This window comes from Phoxinus phoxinus (genome assembly GCF_949152265.1).
Source record: "Phoxinus phoxinus genome assembly, chromosome: 18".
Classification (NCBI taxonomy): Eukaryota; Metazoa; Chordata; class Actinopteri; order Cypriniformes; family Leuciscidae; genus Phoxinus; species Phoxinus phoxinus.
The window spans coordinates 15,161,219-15,180,668 of NC_136893.1; the positions used below are offsets into that span (position 1 = coordinate 15,161,219).

Consider the following 19,450-nt stretch of genomic DNA (forward strand, 5'->3'; position numbering starts at 1 on the left):
CCGCTAACCCTCACAGACGCTCACAACAAACTGAAAAAAGAGAAAGTCTTGAACAGAAACGAGCTCCTTTGACTATATTTAAAGAGACAGAAGTTCAAAGCTCACTGTAGGTTGGATGAATCACAGGATAATAATTCAAAGGAGGAAACACACACCCAGATGAAGACACATAGTGCTAGTGTTAAATGCAAATGATGATTGTGTTACAAATATAAATGCAGAATGAAATAAAAATGTGTAATACTTTCAAAATAATGGTTACACTTTATTTTAGGGTTAAGACAAGGTATTGGTTTAGGGTAAACCGTGTAATTATGCATAATTTATAGTTATTACTATGGTGACCACATATAACGTGTAACAAGTGTTACATTAGGGCTGTCAAAAGATTAATCGCATCCAAAATAAAAGTTTGTGTTTACATAATATATGTGTTTGTACTGTGTATAATTATTTATATATATGAAACCACACACAATCATGTATATATTTAAGAAAAATTGATTATATTTATATATAATATAAATTATATAAATGTATATACAGTATATAAATGCAATTATTCCTTAAATATATACATGAATGTGTGTGTATTTATACATAATAATTCTACACAGTATACACACATTATGTAAACACAAACTTTTATTTTGGATGTGATTAATCGCGATTAATCTTTTGACAGCCCTAAAAAAAAAAAAAATACAATACAGAGGGGTTACCAGTGTCACATTGTTAATGTGTTTTCTGTTGTGTCCATGGACTTTTAGGTTGTTTTTTCTCATTCAGTGTTTTTCTTCCTCTCTGTCGTCATTTTCATTAGTTCATTTTCATCACCTGTCTAGTTAATCAGTTAATCACCCTTCATTGTCTTCACCTGTCGTCACTCGTTGTCATCTGTGTATTTAAGTTCCTGTCTTTCTCCCTTCAGTTGTCGGTCAATGTTTGTATATGTTACTGTGTGTTACCCGTCTGCCTGTACCAGTTGTGTGAGTTTGTTGTAGTAAATGCTTGAATTGGAACTATTGTGCCTCTGCCTGTCTTCATCCGCACCATACCCGTGACAGATTGACCGACCCCCCTAAAAATGGACGAATGGGTAAAAATTTTCGTCCTGGCCAAGGAGAGCCAAGATCTCCCAGCCTTTGCCCATGGAGGGTCGTTTGAGGGAACCCGTCTGGCCAGATTTCGCGGGACCCGTGGAGGCCGCAGTAGAGGCGGTGGTCGAGATGGACCCCGACACCATTCTCCGCTTTGGTCCCTCTTCGACCCTGGACGGTTGACGTCCAGCTCCAAGCCGCCTGCACCGCTGGTCCCGTCCAGCCCAGAGCTTCCTGCGCCAGAGCCCGCTGATCCTGCGCCAGAGGCCGCTGATCCTGCGCCAGAGCCTGCTGATCCTGCGCCAGAGCCCGCTGATCCTGCGCCAGAGCCTGCTGATCCTGCGCCAGAGCCCGCTGATCCTGCGCCAGAGCCCGCTGATCCTGCGCCAGAGGCCGCTGATCCTGCGCCAGAGCCCTCATCACTGCCCAGCACAGAGCCCTCATCGCTGCCCAGCACAGAGCCCTCATCGCTGCCCAGCACAGAGCCCTCATCGCTGCCCAGCACAGAGCCCTCATCGCTGCCCAGCACAGAGCCCTCATCGCTGCCCAGCACAGAGCCCTCATCGCTGCCCAGCACAGAGCCCTCATCGCTGCCCAGCACAGAGCCCTCATCGCTGCCCAGCACAGAGCCCTCATCGCTGCCCAGCACAGAGCCCTCATCGCTGCCCAGCACAGAGCTTCCTGCACCGCTGGTCCCGTCCAGCCCAGAGCTTCCTGCACCGCTGGTCCCGTCCAGCCCAGAGCTTCCTGCACCGCTGGTCCCGTCCAGCCCTGAGCTTCCTGCACCGCTGGTTCCGTCCAGTCCAGAGCTTCCTGTACCGCTGGTCCCGTCCAGCCCAGAGCTTCCTGCACCGCTGGTCCCGTCCAGCCCAGAGCTTCCTGTACCGCTGGTCCCGTCCAGCCCAGAGCTTCCTGCACCGCTGGTCCCGTCCAGCCCAGAGCTTCCTGCACCGCTGGTCCCGTCCAGCCCAGAGCTTCCTGCACCGCTGGTCCCGTCCAGCCCAGAGCCTTCGCCGCTGGTCCCGTCCAGCCCAGAGCCTTCGCCGCTGGTCCCGTCCAGCCCAGAGCCTTCGCCGCCGGTCCCGTCCAGCCCAGTGCCTTCGCCGCTGGTCCAGTCCAGTGCTGACCTCCCCAAGAAAATTTTGGGGGGGGGCAATAAGTCCTCTGAGGGGATCGTGGAGGCCCTTCCGACACGGTCGCCATGGCCGCCCGAAGGGTCCTCACCGCCATGGCCGCCCGAAGGGTCCTCACCGCCATGGCCGCCCGAAGGGTCCTCACCGCCATGGCCGCCCGAAGGGTCCTCACCGCCATGGCCGCCCGAAGGGTCCTCACCGCCATGGCCGCCCGAAGGGTCCTCACCGCCATGGCCGCCCGAAGGGTCCTCACCGCCATGGCCGCCCGAAGGGTCCTCACCGCCATGGCCGCCCGAAGGGTCCTCACCGCCATGGCCGCCCGAAGGGTCCTCACCGCCATGGCCGCCCGAAGGGTCCTCACCGCCATGGCCGCCCGAAGGGTCCTCACCGCCATGGACGCCTGAGGGTCCGTCTGCTCCGCCATGGCCACGCCCTCATCCTGCTCCGCCCTGGCCACCTGCACGTCCTGCTCCGCCCTGGAGGCTTCCTGCTCCAGATCGGCCACCTGTCCATCAGCCTCCAGGGCGCCCACCCTCCCACCCCTTTGGATGTTTTACGGCGCGAGGACGCGCCTGGGGGGAGGGGGGGTTCTGTCACATTGTTAATGTGTTTTCTGTTGTGTCCATGGACTTTTAGGTTGTTTTTTCTCATTCAGTGTTTTTCTTCCTCTCTGTCGTCATTTTCATTAGTTCATTTTCATCACCTGTCTAGTTAATCAGTTAATCACCCTTCATTGTCTTCACCTGTCGTCACTCGTTGTCATCTGTGTATTTAAGTTCCTGTCTTTCTCCCTTCAGTTGTCGGTCAATGTTTGTATATGTTACTGTGTGTTACCCGTCTGCCTGTACCAGTTGTGTGAGTTTGTTGTAGTAAATGCTTGAATTGGAACTATTGTGCCTCTGCCTGTCTTCATCCGCACCATACCCGTGACAACCAGGATGTCATGTTTGGGGGGGCATTTGGCTTGTTTGGGGGGGCAACATAAATAATTGAAAAACTCGGTGCAAAATTATGCTATAGCTACTACACACGATCTGTTTTAGTGCATATTTTTGTGAAACTATAAGAATTTAAATTATGATATGATTAGCAGAGGCAACATAACTTTTTTTAAATATAGTTTTTTTTTTTTTTGTGGTGCTTGCCATATGCAAATATTATTATTATTTTACCCTTTTTGTGAACTATTGTAGTATTCATGGATTTCATCAGGTCCCTGATACATCAAGTGCCTATCTATCTACAGGATTTGTATTACAATTTAAATGCAAAAGAAAAGGTATGAGTCTGCTGTTTTTGTCAATTTTAAGTTTTAATTTAAAATGTTTGCGAATCAGATTTTAATATAAATACATGGTTAGGCATTAAAAAAAAGTTTGGTTCCGGTTGGTTGTCAGTTGAGGTCATGGGTCGGATTTTTTTTTTTTTCAGTGGCAGCAAGGGATAGGTTGGAAATTATTATTGTGTATTATTACAATGTTGTTGATGATAAATTCAAAGTTATTTTTTTCCCCAAAACGCTATAAATCGATCAATTTTATTTTTTTAAACGCTAGGCTATAAATCCAAATATTTTTTCCCAAAAATGTAGCCTATGGTTTGTCTTTTTTTTTAAAGTATTTTGTCTTTTATTTTTCGTGTTCGCATTTATGAGGAAAAAACAATGTTAGGCTACGTGACAGTTCTCCGTTACGGACGCGACCGCTCTGAAAGCAGCACTAAAAGAATTTAAAACGTTCACAGAGACCTCAAACGGAAAGCACAAAGCCTTTCTTTAAAGCGAATTTCGTTTTGTATTAATTGTATCTTAATTTGAATCAATGTTTCATTAACCAATTTCCTGGATTTAATAAATAAAAAGTAAATATAGCCTAGCAGACTAGCAGATAATCACGACACGGAGACGCCGGCGCCTGCGCCTTAACTTGGCGCCCCCTAGACATGACCCTGATACAATTAAAAACAGCAAAAGAAGTTGTGTAACTCATGTTTAGGTTAGCATTACTTAAAGGTAGGGTAGGTCAGAATTGTCTAAAAAAAACTTTTATTCAAATTTGTTTAAACTGTCTTTATATACCAATGCATAATTAAAATGCAAGTACTCTGAAATAGAGAGTATGAAAAACTGAGTGACTCTAGTGTATTTAATCTTCTATAAGCACAGCTCATTAATTCCATTCACTCCCACCTAAAAACGGGTGCGCGACTGCGCGCACGTGGGCAGAGCCAGTAATAGCGCGGTAGTCATGGCGACGGAGAGTGACAGTCGCGCAAGCCAATCCTGTGATTCGTCCCGAATGGAAATAATGAGCTGTGTTTAATGAAGATTAAACAGTCTAGAGTCACTCGATTTTTATACTCTTTTTATCAGAGTACTTACATTTTAATTATGCATTGATATATATAGAAAGTTTAATCAAATTTGGTAAAAAGTTTTTATATAAATCCTACCTACCCTACCTGTAAAGGGAAAATTCACACAACAAGATCATTATTTCATCTGTTATATTTCAAGCAGACATCAAGTTAGCATATTACTTATACTACAGTGAAAAAAGTTGTATTAACTGCTCTAATGATGCCTTTGTGTCTTTTTTTTTTAGCTTCCGGTCACCATCTAGCCTAATTTGTATGGAACAAAGCAGCGCGAACATACTCCAAAACTTCTCCTTAATTGTTTCATGGAAGAAAGCATACAAGATTGGAATGACATGAATTCTCATTTTTGGATGAACAATTATTTTAAAAAAACACAGGGGGGTACTTCAGATAAGTGAAAGATTTCTGTTTGTGATTCCATGTATTGCACAGTGAACATTCACTTGTTCAGCCTTAAATTCTGACCTTAACTTTATATTTACATAGTCTTAAGTTCAGATGTCAATTAAAAGGTCATTACTGAGTCAACTTTTGATCATTGGTCACATTTTCAGCCAGAATTATACATCTAATATTTCCAGCAAATATTTACAACAAATTACACAAACTGTTCTGAAATGAAAACTGTGTTTCCAGACGTTTATTTTTGAATGTGTGTTTCTGTGAGTGTGTGTTGGAACTGCTCTAAGAGCCGGAGAGCGTGAACCCTGATTGTAGTAAATCATGTATCTAGTCAAGCTCACAATGGACTAGACACATCCTCTAATACACTAAGCACACTACAAGACCGAAGTTTGTTGCCATTTGATGTTGTAAAGTTAGTTCACCATCATTTATTCATTCTCATGTTGTTTCAAACCTGTATGACTTTCTTCTACAATAGATTACCGCATCTGTCTTGCTGTTTTATCTGCCTCAGACAAGTTGCTGTCTGACTAACTGGATTGCAAGATACTGCTAAAAATCACTTTGCAGAATCAATGACAAAGTTTTAAATTCTGCGAAGTCACAATGCATGACCATGATGGATCATTGTTTTCATGCTCAATTATTGGTGTCACTTATAAGTCAACTAGTTGTAGGTCCTTAAAGGGACAGTGACCTCAAAAAGTTACATTTTGTCATCATTTAATCACCTTCGTGTCATTTCAAACCTGTTTAAATTCCTTCCTATTATGAAACACAAATTTGAAGAGCTTTAGACCCCATTGGGAAAAAAACACTAAGAATGACATGAGGTCGAGTAAATAATGACAATTTTTATTTTGGGTACATTTTCACTTTAAATAAGTGCAATTATGAATTCAGTTTCGTAGTGTTTGTTTGCTATTAAACTTACAGGCCTCGGGAAGCTTCTAAGGGGGCTCCATAAAAGTCTAAAAATTATTTAAATGTAGTTTTATCAATTTAATCTAAATTAAAATGCACTAAAAATAAAGATGTACAACATCAGTTTAGATAGGAGGGCCTAAAATGTTGGGAACCAATGACCACTGCCATAGCGGACATTACTGAGAGATTGTTTACAGCTCCAGTACATTCAGGACCGAAACATTTCCAGTTTTCGGTGTCAATGTGTTACTTTAGTCTAAGAAACATAATGAAGCTTACGAGATGTGTAAAAGAAGGCCATGAATATGCGTGCATTACCTGGTGATGGGTAGGACGAGGCCCAGTGGCAAACTGATTGAAGGCAAAGAGTGGCATGGCAGAGGGAGAGAATCAGAGAGAAAAAAGGTAAGAATGATCACCCACAAACACATAAACCACAAGCTGTGCATGGCATATGCAGCGTACTTCCAAAGAAGAAGTAATGATGCAAGGCATGTTATGTGTACCATATACACACAGCACCACCTGACCATCAAAAACCACACTATAAACAACAGCATAGCACTTCGCAGAAAGGAAGCATTTCTAACAGAAGTCTAATTTGAAAAGATTACATGTTATCATGATGAAGTCACGGACACTCACCGGGCGGCTCTGAGGCTGTGCGTTCATTGGTTGGTTTGGCGAAGAGTAGACCAGAGGGGTCGTGCCGGCATTCTGCCCCGGTGTGTACAGAGACTGCAGAGTCACGGGGTCCCAGACAGGTCGAGGTGGAACGACCACCGGCGGAGGAGGAGGAGGAGAAACAGCAGTTAGGATGGATGTGAGTGTTACCTTCTCTGATAAAATCCCTACAGCTGAGTGAGCGTGTGCTGCGTAAGTGTGGGTGACAGAGTGAATGTGTCCACTCCCTGCCACTGCAAACACTGCGGTCTGCTGACACTGACAAATCTGCCATCTCCTCAACACTGCTTCAAGGCAGAGAAAGGGAGAGAGAAATAAGAGGCGTAGTCCTGAGCAGACGTGAGTGGGAGCAAACAGAGCGTTTGTGTGTCACTGGGTTCAGATTACTATATTGAAGTATACAGGATGGCAGAACAGAGCTGCAGAACAGAGTTTTAGATGCTTTCATTCAAATCAACTTAGAGTACATTTATTTTGCTGTCAGTCTACCTTGCTCAAGGGCAGAACAGTGATCGCTCGTGGGTTGTCCAGTGTGAGGTTTGAACCTAAAACTTTTCGGTTTTCCTGAAAGGATCCAAAGATGATTGGCTGAACAGTATTATATATATAAAGTTTTGTTATTTCAGGTATCTAATATGCCAATATTTTAAACAGGGGACAACCAGAATGGGTTTTTTAGTGGCTGATGCAAATACATATATTTAGCAAACGTAAGTCCAGCAAATAAGATTTGTGTAAAAGTACATTAAGTAAACTAACACTTATTATTTACACCAATATTTGTTTCAAAATTCGAAATCAGAAAGAACAGTTATTAGACAATGAGGATGATCTATCTATAATACATCTATAAATATCTTTTACTATAAAAAAACTAGAACTTTAATCTAGAATTGAACATGTTCAAAGTAAGACTCCAAAGATTCCAAATCAGCATATTAGAATGATTTCTGAACGATCATGTGACACTGAAAACTAATGGCAGCTGGAGATTCAGCATTGTCATCACAGGAATACATTACATTAAATGTATACAAATTCTAAAAGAGTTATTTTAAATAGTAATTTAACAATATTATGGTTTTTGAATGGTAGTGTAGTAGTAGTATTTAAGTGTATTGCCATTTCAGGTTCATGGGCTATTTCATGGCATTCAACATTCAATAAATACACACAAACATAAAAATTCAACTTGGAGGAAAAAAGGAAAAGAAGAAGCTCGAGAACCAATGATGCCTGTTCTAGTGCATCACACACAAACGTTTGAGCTTTTGTGTTATCATATTTGATGCGCACTTTCTAACTAATCAATTGAGAGTCATTTATTTAGCCTACTGTTTATTTTTATCTGCCAGACTATGGGAGACATTGTTCATGAATCAGACTACAATGATCAAGCTGTGTTCGTTTTTGCATGCAGCCAAAACAATTTGTATTGTATTCAATGGTTCATTGATTGTATCATGAAAATATTTAATGCTTAGCGTCTCTGTCGATGTTATTAGCTTCAATTATGAGTGTCAGAAGCGGTGCTAAGCACTGCCACATCACATCAAACCTCCACAGGGAGTCGAGATGTGATTGCTTGCCATTATTCTATCTTTTGAGTGCAGCATTCTTACACTCTAGAAACAGTGGTAGAACGGTACCGCCCACATGGTAGAAATAAAATGCCAGAATCCTCTATTTACCTCTGACATCCACAAACCACACCGATTCTTCCTCTGCATTCACATGCACATGTTTTAATCGGTAATTAAGGTTTAGCCTTTGGAGCACTATTAGCCTATTAATAGGCAGTCGTGCCGGCAGTGCGGTGCAGGACTGGAGTGGAAATGTGAGCGCTGGTCTTAGACAGATAAGCTTGAGAACAGCTGAGTCACCCTGACAGACTTTCTATTCCTGTGGCAGAGTCCACCGGGCACAGCGTGAATGTTGTCTGTGTGTGTTTGCGTGACAGGGCGCTAGTCTACACACCGGTAATGTGCATACTTACACCATGACAAACAAGTAATAACTTCCCCGCAGGCTAATTATGATAGAGAACATGCGGCATACAGATAAGCTGGGTCTCAATCAAGTATCAACAATACAGACCAACATCACAGAAGAGAGAGGAGTCTAGCAACTATATGTCAAGCATCTTATTAGTTCGCCAGCTTTATTTAAGACGCACTGCTTTCTGTTTGACAGCCAGCACAGCAGGTTCCCAAAGATTATGTAAACTTACAATCCTATCTGCAGTCAGGTCTCAAACAGATTTTCGCTGAGTGCAGAAAAGCGATCAAATCCGCCTTAACCCAAGGAAACACACTAGGCTTTAAGTCCTGTCTAAAAAAAACACTAGAATCAGTGTTTTTACAGATCAGAAATGATTAACCACGGAAATCAGTGATGCATCACGTTTCATAGGAAATCTTCGACGTCAGCATCCAATTATCTGAGATACCTTCCTCCTGACCTCTAAAGATTCTTTATCTGTGTGTAATGTATCTGTGAGAAAAAGACAACCAAACAGTGAAGTGTTGAGTAATGGTGGCAGGCATTAGGGCTGGGCAGTATTTAGAGTCTTTAGATAGCATTCATTAGAACAATATTAATGTATTTGCTTCAAATATGCTTAAATAGTGGTTTCTTTTTAAATCAAAGGACCCATCAATTTGACCAAATGGCACCTGGAAAAATTCAAAGTAGATTCAAAAAGTTTTGCAAACACTTGCAAGACACAAGTAGCACCCAATAATATTTAGACTTAGAGGGTTAAGTTCACTAAAAATTCTTTCATCGATTTATATACCTGATTTTATTTAGGCTTTCATTCATGTATAAACACTGATCAACACAAATACATAGAGCACATCAAATATGATAAACAGAAGCTCAACCGTGCTCAAATCATATAAAACGATCATGTCTCCTCAGAATACTTGGATTAAAGAGCTCAAGACATTTTTACAATGTCTTTATTAAATGTTTGAAGTGTCTAAGTTTAGGTGGAATGGACTTTTAATAAAAAACAGTTTCACTTCTGTTTCGAGATGAATCAAAGTCAACATGAGGGTGAAATGACAGAATTGTAATTTTTGAGTGAACTCTCCCTTAACAGTCAAATTAAAACTGCAATAAAATCTTTGCAGTATTCAGAATGTTGCTTACTTTTATTTCTATGTTATCAACATTACAAATATTCAATATATTGCCCAGCCCTACCAAGCATACAAACACTCAGGCAGTTGTGCGGGTGCACTCACCCCTCCTCCTGCCTCCCATCCTTTAGGGTGACCATACAGATGCGCAGTGGATACTGTTGAAACTGATACCTGAGAGAGTCCAGGGGAGGAAGCGTGACCTGGCTGTGTGGCCGCTAGGTTAGGGTGTCCCTTGTTGATTTCATGTGCTGTGTATGGGGATCTCTGTACCTGAGAAAACAAAGAAAAAAACTGTCAACACTGAAGAGTCAGTCAAAACAAGCATCACTGTTTTTGAAGTCAACATGAAATGACATCCGTAAACCCATTTCACTTTGGTAGCATAACAGGATACCAAATAAAACAATATTAAATGAGAGTTGGATTAAAAATACAAGAAGTGGCCAAAAACCTGGTTTAGAGGATTAGTTATCTCCTGAAACCCCACATTTGAGGATGCTTTGTGACCAGGAAGTCTGAAGGTTAAAGTTCATCCCTCAAATAGAATGTAATTTTTTTAATATATTGATGTAACTTTCTGTACATTCATATGTACCACAATTTAATTATTTTGATATTAAGAGAAGCTATGCTATTGTTTGAAAGTGTGGGGTTGGTAAGAATTTTTTATGTTTTTGATAGAAGTCTCGTATGCTCACCAAGGCTGCGTTTATTTGATAAATGTTTATTTGAAAAATAATGTCACATTGTGAAAACATTAATATAACTTAAAATAACTGTTTCCTGTGGTGCCAAAGCTGAATTTTCAGCATTATTATTCCAGTCTTCAGTGTCACATGATCCTTCAGAAATCATTCTAATATGCTAATTTCATGCTGAAACATTTCTTATTATTGTTAATATTGAAAACAGTTGTGCTGCCTAATATTTTTCTGGAACCCAGGATACTTTTTTTCCAGGACAAATAGAAAGCCTGGAACAGCATTTACTTGAAATAGAAATCTTTTGTAATTTTATGCACTTTTGAATGTGTCCTTGTTAAATAAAAGTATTACGGTAATTTCTTTAAAATAAATCAATAAAGCTTACTGAACAGTGATGTATATTAGCTGCAACAGTAATCCCAAACAAATCAATAGCTATTTGGCTATTGGTTAACATTATTTTACATTACGTCAATTTTAACACCATGGTCCGAGGCGGCTTTCCTCATGGTCACTGATGATCACTGATGAATTAACTATGAACAAAACCCAAATAGTGTTAAACAATAGAAAGTAAGCTTTATTCCTGTGTACTGTAGACTAGATCGTGTAGTCGCCACATGAAATTCTCCAGTGAACACTCATTACAGCAGCAGCTCCATCCAAGGCATTGGAGAGAGTGAGTGTCATTGTTAGTTCTCCCTGGATTTTCAAAGTTGCTGCTGTAATTATAACTTGTAAATGTGGGGCAGAAACTGATAATGAGATTAACTAGGCAAAGCAACTCCTTAACTCATCAAAGAAAACGGGAAACGTGCAGTCCTGTCGTCTTCCTTGCAGATCAAAGGCTTCAAACAGAGAGCGCACAGTTTTTACCCACTCCGAGGGGCTAAAACACGGGCATCTGCGAGCCAGACGTGTTCCTCTGGAAGGAGCTTGCGGTAAAACAAACATCTCCACCTTGGTCGTACACCACATATCCAATGACAATCAGTCAGTTCTGAACTGAACACCTGGAACTTCACACGACTGGCTTCCCTGCTTTCCCATCAGGCAACACCAGCAGGTGGAGAATGACCCAGTTATTTGCAGGGATTACACAGCTTACCCAGCAGCCTGGGCTTTTCCAGGGTGGGGTGCTGCTGTACTAAGGAGGGGTGGGTGAAATCACACACACACAGCTCTGTGGCTCCCAGAATGAGTGGCTTTCTGACCCCACACAGGAAGCAGGAACAGGAGAAAGACCAGCTCAGCAGAAAAAAGCACCCCACCCGTTCACTTCCCTAGTACTGTTCAAACATCATCAGTCCTGCTCTCTCAAACTCACGTCACTCCAGCCAACTGTCAGAAATCAATTTTCTTTTTAACACGGGAATATTTGCGCTTTGGGATTGATTTTGCAGCCGCATTTTTACTTTATATGAGAGTTTTCTGCATGCCCTCCAAACTACATAAGCCAAGAATAAAATATAATAAAATATATTGACTTTTTGTAACTATTAAACTATTGTAACTATGGATAATGTTTGACTTTTTGAGATTTTACAATAAATCTGCGACCTTAATATTATATACACACTGTATATTAGTGCTCTCAAATTTCATTAAAATATATAAATGTGATCAATGTCATATTTTTTCCCCCACTTCCCCTGGATGTATATACACTACTGTTAAAATGTTTGAGGTCAGTAAGATTTTTTTCTTAAAGAAATGTTATCAACTAAGATGCATTACACCGTTTAAAGTTGACAGTAAATACATTTATATTGTTAATAAAGATTTCTATTTCAAATAAATGCTGTTCTATAAGAGACTTTTGAACAGTTTGTGTTCAAACAGTTTGTGTGTGTGTGTGTGTGTGTGTGTGTGTGTGTGTGTGTGTGTGTGTGTGTGTGTGTGTGTGTGTGTGTGTGTGTGTGTGTGTGTGTACATAAAGACCACATAGAGACAGTATCTGGATTATGGTTCATTGGACTATTAACTAGTAAGAAAGCAATTTCAGCCAAATTTGTGAGTTTTTTGAAAAAACAAAAAGAAATTGGGCAATTGTCAATCAATTTTCAAATGAGTGAAACATTAAAAGAGAGAAAGTAATAAGACTTTCCATTTTTGGAGCCCTCCCATATCATTACCTACTTAGCTATAGCTATGGTAAACAGCTTCCAGCTGTACACGTGGTGGTCCACATGTGTATGACTGTACTCTGTACTGTGGTAGTGCAGTTAGGAGTCAAATAATACATTGTTACAGGACATCTACAGAGGTAGGGTAACTTGGTCTGATCCCAAGTTAAGGCTGTGACACACCAAGTCAACGTCAAAGAACTAGCGGCGACCAAAGCTGACTGTCTCGTCGCCTGTTGCGTAAGCTGCGTCAGGGCCAAAAACTCCACTTGAACACATCAAAAGGACTGTAGCCGACTTTCAACTAATAAGTACGTTCTACGTTCTCAATATCAGCAGGTATCAATAGTCTGCAGTATATTCGTCATTCAAAAAGGGAAACCGAAACTAAGACTGCAGATAACCAAACCGCAAACAAAGCAGTGCTTGCTTATCATTTTGAATATCTATCATGCTGATCACTTTCTTCATTCCAGGAGGCTCATGTTGTCATGAAAATATTGACATACTTGAGTGCTCATGTAAGATGACGTAAAATTAGTACAGCCTTCTTTGCTCGCTAAACTGAACAGCCAATCAGAGCGATCTCTCTCACTGATGGCCCAGACGCCGATTCAGCATGAGGACAGTAACCGACCGACGTGAACCGACATGTGGAACACAGTGCAAAAACTAGCCTGACAGGTGACAGACATTCATCGAAGACTCGACGGCTTAGTGTGTCACGGCCCTTGGAGTCCAAGCAATCAAACAATGGCTTCCTTTCTATAAAAAATACTTTAAAGGACCTGTCATATCTTTAGAAATGAGGGGCAAGATTCAGATCATCTAAGGTAAAGCCGCCTGATGACAGGTTTAGATGTAAAGAAGGGGAATGGATCGTTCAACTCACACTGTAGACAGCAGTGACGGGCTGCGTGGAGTAGATTCGCTCTTCCACTCTTGGAATCCTAGGGGGGATATTAAGGAAAACTCTGGGGAAGAAAGTACTTAAGGCCAAACACAGCAACAAGGTGGGAGAACACACATGATGCATGAAGGAAACTATTCAAGCGCAGAAACATCAAAATGAAAAGAGGTGACAGAGTCAAGCAGATCACATTTATCCATATGCAAATGAGCTAATTAGCTTGTTTTTCCAAAGTTATATAACCTAGATCTGTTCTGCATGACAGATCCGTATTATTCATCTTCTCCTTACTTTTCTCTTCTGCTTGCCCTGCCAATATTTTCACCGGCCCCATTAAAAAAAAAAAAAAAAAATTACCGGCACACACTACAGGTCAAATCCTTAGGGTCTCTAAGTTTTTTTTTTTTACATGTTTTTTTTTAAGGAAGTCTCTTATGCTCACCAAGGCTGCATTTGTTTAATAAAAAAAACACAGTAAAAACTGAATATTGTGAAATATTATTACAACATAAAAATAACTGTTTTCTATTTTAATATATATATATATAAATTTAATTCATAGAATGTGATTTTTATGTAATAATGTAAATGTTTTTACTGCCAGGATTGATCAATTTAATGCAGCCTCGCTGAATAAAAGTATTAAGTGTTATTTTTTCCAAACTTCTGTCAGAAAGAAATATAACATTTTATCTTTAAATATACATTCATTTCAAATTTATTTATAAAACACAGTAATAGCTAGAAATATACAGCTATAATACATATACTATAAACTCTCATAAAAATGGTCATACACTAATTTATCACTTTCAAACATTCAAGTGATAGATGATCACAAATCATTTATCCATAGATAACTTCACCTTTTACGTGGATTTCCTTATTAAAACATGCTTTTTAAATAAGATAAATTATTCACATTAATAAAAAATATTTTAGATTTTTTTTAACTGATTTAATCTGCATTATTTAATTTAGCTGATTTAAATATCTTTTGATATTTAAATGAGCAGAATTGTCACGTTTCTGTATCTCAAACTGCAGATCATGTTGCAAGCAAGACCAATATCATCGGTTATAACTAATAAAATGTGTACCTTTTAAATACATTAAAAAACAATATTCAAAACATCACATAAATGCAATTGTTTAGATTTGCCAGGCTTAAAAAACATGTAAATAATCAACAAACATGACAAGACAGTTCTGGGCTCAATATGCATCAAATGACCTAAAACTCTCTTACATTTGCACTTTGAAACAGTTAGTGTCAATCCCTGCTCTCTTTTCCACAGGCGTCTTTAAAAACAAGGGAAATGTTTTAAAATAACATGTATTTTTTTCATTCCCCAACTCATTTTTCAGTGTTTCCCCGTTCCTCTATGAGCTCACAACCTCAATTCACATATATAGTAGGCTACTTAAAACTCTTCCATATTATCAACCTCACTCCACATCACTGAATAAAAAGTGTATTTTGAATGATGGAATCATTCCGTACGATTCCTCTAAGAAATGAGGTTCTCGCACAAACGAACATCATCATCCGTGCTGCAAAAAGGTGCAGCAAAACTGTCCTACACAAGAAGCTGATTGTGTATTAACATGCTGCTGGAGTACAGAGGACGGAGATGCGTCTTCCATCTCCAGCCCAGCAGCAGATCCGTGATGCCTCAGTTCTGTCTGTACAACCAGGCTATTGTTAACTTAAGAGGGTGGGGAAGCCCTTCCTCCTCCACTGCACCACAGGCACATACACAACACAGAGAGAGAGAGTTCAAACAGAGATCGTGTACAGTTTACTGTAACAACAGCTGTTAGTTACTCATTTTAACTTTCCCTTGGCACGCTGCCAAGACACTTTCACAGTATTCTCAAGCTTCACAACCACATCACCCTTTTACAGCCACAGTTTCGACCGGTTTGTAGGTTACAGATTATTTTTAGTGCTGCAGTATGATTTACCCAGATATACATTTGCAATGACACAGCAGTAACAATGTCTTGTTTTCGCTCTGTTTTACTTCAAAATCATCCTCAATTGCTTTATAGCCTACTCTACAGGTTTCCTCTGCCATTGTCTAAATAAACGCCTGCTTAAATCAAAGTGCTAGGCTATATGAGAAACAATAAATGCAAATATTGACTGACATTAGTTATAGAAGAGATCAACTACTGATTTGCTTGATCTCTTACTGTATATCTCATGTTAGAGTTTATAGCAGATAATTCTCAACTATGTTTGCAAGTAGATGACAACTAACTCGTAAATGAAACCAGTGCATTGAGGATGCATTTTTTTATATAGCCTAGTCAAAAAAAGAAACGAAGTATTAACTGTAAATGTGTTTGGGGAATCTCCCACGATTATAAATAATAAATAAAATAAAACCCAAGAGAAATGTGCATGATTGTCTGTCTTTCTCTCTCTCATATATATATATATATATATATGTATATATATATATATATATCTTAGGGCTGGTAAACGATTATCCAAAATAAAAGTTTGTGTTTACATAATAAATGTGTGTACTGTGTATAATTATTTTATATATTTAAATACACACACATGTTTGTATTTAAGAAATATTTGCATACTGTATAGTTTTATATATAATTTATATTATATATAAATTATAAATAATTGATATATAAATAAAAAAAATTTCTTAAATCTATACATGAACGTGTGTGTATTTATATATACAAAAAGATTATATACACAGTAGACACACATTTATTATGTAAACACAAACTTTTATTTTGGATGCGATTAATCGCGATTAATCGTTTAACAGCCAAACAGGGGAAGTAAGGTGAGATATTATTTTTTATATAATTAGAATTTTTATTTTTACCCCATTCACCTTTGGTGTCTTGCCTAAAGGGAGAGTTCGTGCAAAAAAAATATAATTTACTCGCACTCATGACGTGTTACAACTTAGTCACCATTCAATGTATGGAAAAACATGCAATGAAAGTGAATGGTGACAACATTTATTAGGCTATGTATTTCGCAAAAGTCAGCCCTACTCAGTAATAAGGGTTTGTAACAACATAAAATGTGAGTAAATCACGACATTATGATCTAAATATAATTTTAATGCGGTATCTTATTTTTTTAAATAACACGGATAAAGCTAGTGCCCGGCTGGATCAGACCAAGGCTGTGTGTTGACAGCTCGGCTTTTTTTTGAGACAGTCACATAAACACTGCTACTTCTGCACTGGTATGTGGTAACGTTATACCTCCATGTACAAGAAAGAAACAAAACCGGACTTAAATCACCAAACCAAACATTTAGTATTGCAGAAAGCTGTGCTGACACTAGCGGGTACACAGTACAACACACTCTAGCGCTGTCAAAACCTAGTGACCCACCTGCCTAGACAGCAGTTTCTGTTTCTGGCATTATGCGCATCAAATCGAATCCCTTAGATGTTTAGAAATACTGTCCAGGCAGGCAGCTGAGCTCACTAAGTTTTGAAGGGGGAAAACACATATTTGTGATGGAGCCAGATGCTTTCAGAGAAGGATACTGTGTCTGCGGCACTGGCGGAGGCTGTTGAGCCACCGGTGTCCCCGGCGGTAGCGGTACTGTGGTCAGGGTGGCCCGCAGCTGGCTCGAGGGTAACGGCCCGGTTCCGGTTCCAGGTCCAGTTCCAGCGGCGGCAGCAGCGGCTGGTTTCGACACCGCTTTCGGCAGCAAACTCATCGCAAATAAAACAAATTTCAAAACGCAGGGCTTTACAGATATTTACAAATAAATTAGCTAGCGGCTAAACAGTGCACGTAAAAAAATATTGCTGGACAGTAACGTCAACACCTGGCCTTGCAGGAGCAGTTTGCCGGTGTCTGAGCCGATAGAAAAGCTTGAGCTAACGTTAACAGGCTAGCTAGTTTATTAAGAGAATAGCAGGCTGAAGTTAGCCAGCTAGCGCTTATTGTGGTTTATCTTCATTGCTGAAGGTTGGGGGCTTTTCCCCCTCCCCGGCCGGGGTTTCCGAGGATCTAGTTTGCCTCTTCTTGCCAGGGCGATCTTGATAGGTGTGCCCCTTTTGGGAAATAAAAAACACCTTGTTTACAACTGCTCTTTGACGAGAGTATATCCACGGAGTGTGATGATTCCGTTCAACATGGCGCTGTGGCCGGCTGGCCGCCTCCAGCAGTCCTACAGGACCGATTTTTCGTTTCAGTTCGGGTGTTTTCGTGAGACTTCGGAGATTAGCAACGAGTGTTTATGGAGCGGTTTGGCCCCGATTTGTGATGTTACAGTGACGTCTTGCGTCCAAAGCTGAACACGCATTTCAGCCCATGAGATCTACGAAATACGAAATTGATATGATAGGTTAATAATCATTATAAAGACTAGACTAGTAATAATAAAAAAGCTCTCTTATAATTAAAAACACACATTTTATCTTTCTATAAAGGGAGCAGCCTGAATGACTCCATCCATAGGCATAGAGAATGGGAGCTCCGCAATCAATAGCCTATTAATTTATTAGGCCGAGATGGACAAAGTAGCCTACACAACTTCCTTACTTGAGTGAAAGTACAGATAGGCCCACTAGGCTACTGGTCAAATATTAGCCTACTCCGTTAAAGTTGTAAAGACCGATTTATACTTAAGTTAAAGTAGACTTTAACTTTAAGTAGGCTATACTTTTTAAAAGTATACATAAGTAAATAAATGTCAATGCATTGTTTAATTTTTGTTGCATTGTTGTAGGCTACTTATGCCTCTGAATCTATGCCTGCCCTACCTCATATCATCAAATTCATTTCTAGAACACAGTTCCAGTTGGATTGAATGTGAGATATTGAATAAGTGCACTCAATAACGTCCACAATGGTTTCTGACGTCAAACCGACGTCGCGTTCTGACGTCAATCCGACGTCGAGTTCTGATGTCAATCTGACGCCGGGTTCTGACGTCACCCGACTTTATTTTCCAACCAACATCCAACGTCTGTCTGACATTGGATGTTGATGTCAATCTGATGTCGGGTTCTGATGTCAACTCGACTTTCATTTCCAACCAAAATCATCCCCTGACTGACATTAGGCTACTTTCTAGGACCTTGACAGAATTGTAGTGGAGTAAAAAGTAGGCTATGATATTTGTCTTTCAAAGTTAAGTTAAAGTAAAACGTTTCCAGAAGAAATAATACTCAAGTAAAGTACAGATACTCAAAAAGTGTCCGTAAGTAGCCTACTCAAGTAAATTTACTACTTTGTTACTGCCCACCTCTGTTAGTAGGACTAGCTAAATGTTTATGTAAAAGCTATTATTTAATGTAAAAAGTCAATCTTATTTCAAAAAACAAACTTTTTGCATATGATAACTGAATTCCAGAATCAAGATGAATGCCAGAAGGTTGAGGACTGACTGGTAACAATGTTTTCATCTTTGTGAGATTTAAAAGGCCTTAGTGACATTTACTCCTTCGTTACCCCAGTTTATACATTTTAAGATTAATCACAGTATTAAGTGGGCAGACCTTTATTGTGCTGGATAACAGAAAGCTGGTACAATAGCCTATTCCCGGTCTCTTATCTTTTGCCATGCAGCTCATTTTATGATAACTGTCCTCTAACTATAAGCCTATTGATTTTGGAGATTTGTAGGTCAACAGTGATGTAGCTTGATTTTCCCAGTTGTCCTCCAGACTCAGCACGGTCTGGGCCCATTGTTACATTTCACTGAGCCACAACATTTTATAACTTATAATATCACAACATTTCTGGCTGCCTCTGTACAACAGCACTTAATATCACTGTCTACAGTATTATTTACTATATATTGTTTGTTTCCTTGCTGCTTCATGATACTCAAGTTTTTTTTATGAAACAAAATATTTTATTCATTTGTATAAATTAAAACCAATGTGGGGACACACTTTTTAATATTTTTTTTCTTTTA

At 39.9% G+C, this 19,450-nt stretch overlaps 1 protein-coding gene across 2 annotated transcripts in view; it reads right to left on the minus strand.

The window, feature by feature from the left end:
- The window catches only part of eif4g3b (eukaryotic translation initiation factor 4 gamma, 3b), a 57,640-nt gene extending 39,917 nt beyond the window's left edge, over positions 1 to 17,723 (minus strand). The window contains exons 1-5 of one of the 2 annotated variants that reach the window (XM_079589027.1): positions 17,064 to 17,723; positions 13,500 to 13,557; positions 9,880 to 10,047; positions 6,590 to 6,682; positions 6,263 to 6,295 (exon numbers count right to left, since the gene is read on the minus strand). In XM_079589027.1, the coding sequence (XP_079445153.1) occupies positions 6,263 to 6,295; positions 6,590 to 6,682; positions 9,880 to 10,047; positions 13,500 to 13,557; positions 17,064 to 17,239 (528 nt within the window). In that variant the 5' untranslated portion in view covers positions 17,240 to 17,723. Of the gene's footprint in view, positions 1 to 6,262; positions 6,296 to 6,589; positions 6,683 to 9,879; positions 10,048 to 13,499; positions 13,582 to 17,063 lie in introns of both variants that reach the window. The other variant, XM_079589026.1, reaches the window with a different exon arrangement.
- Positions 17,724 to 19,450: the final 1,727 nt, after the last annotated feature.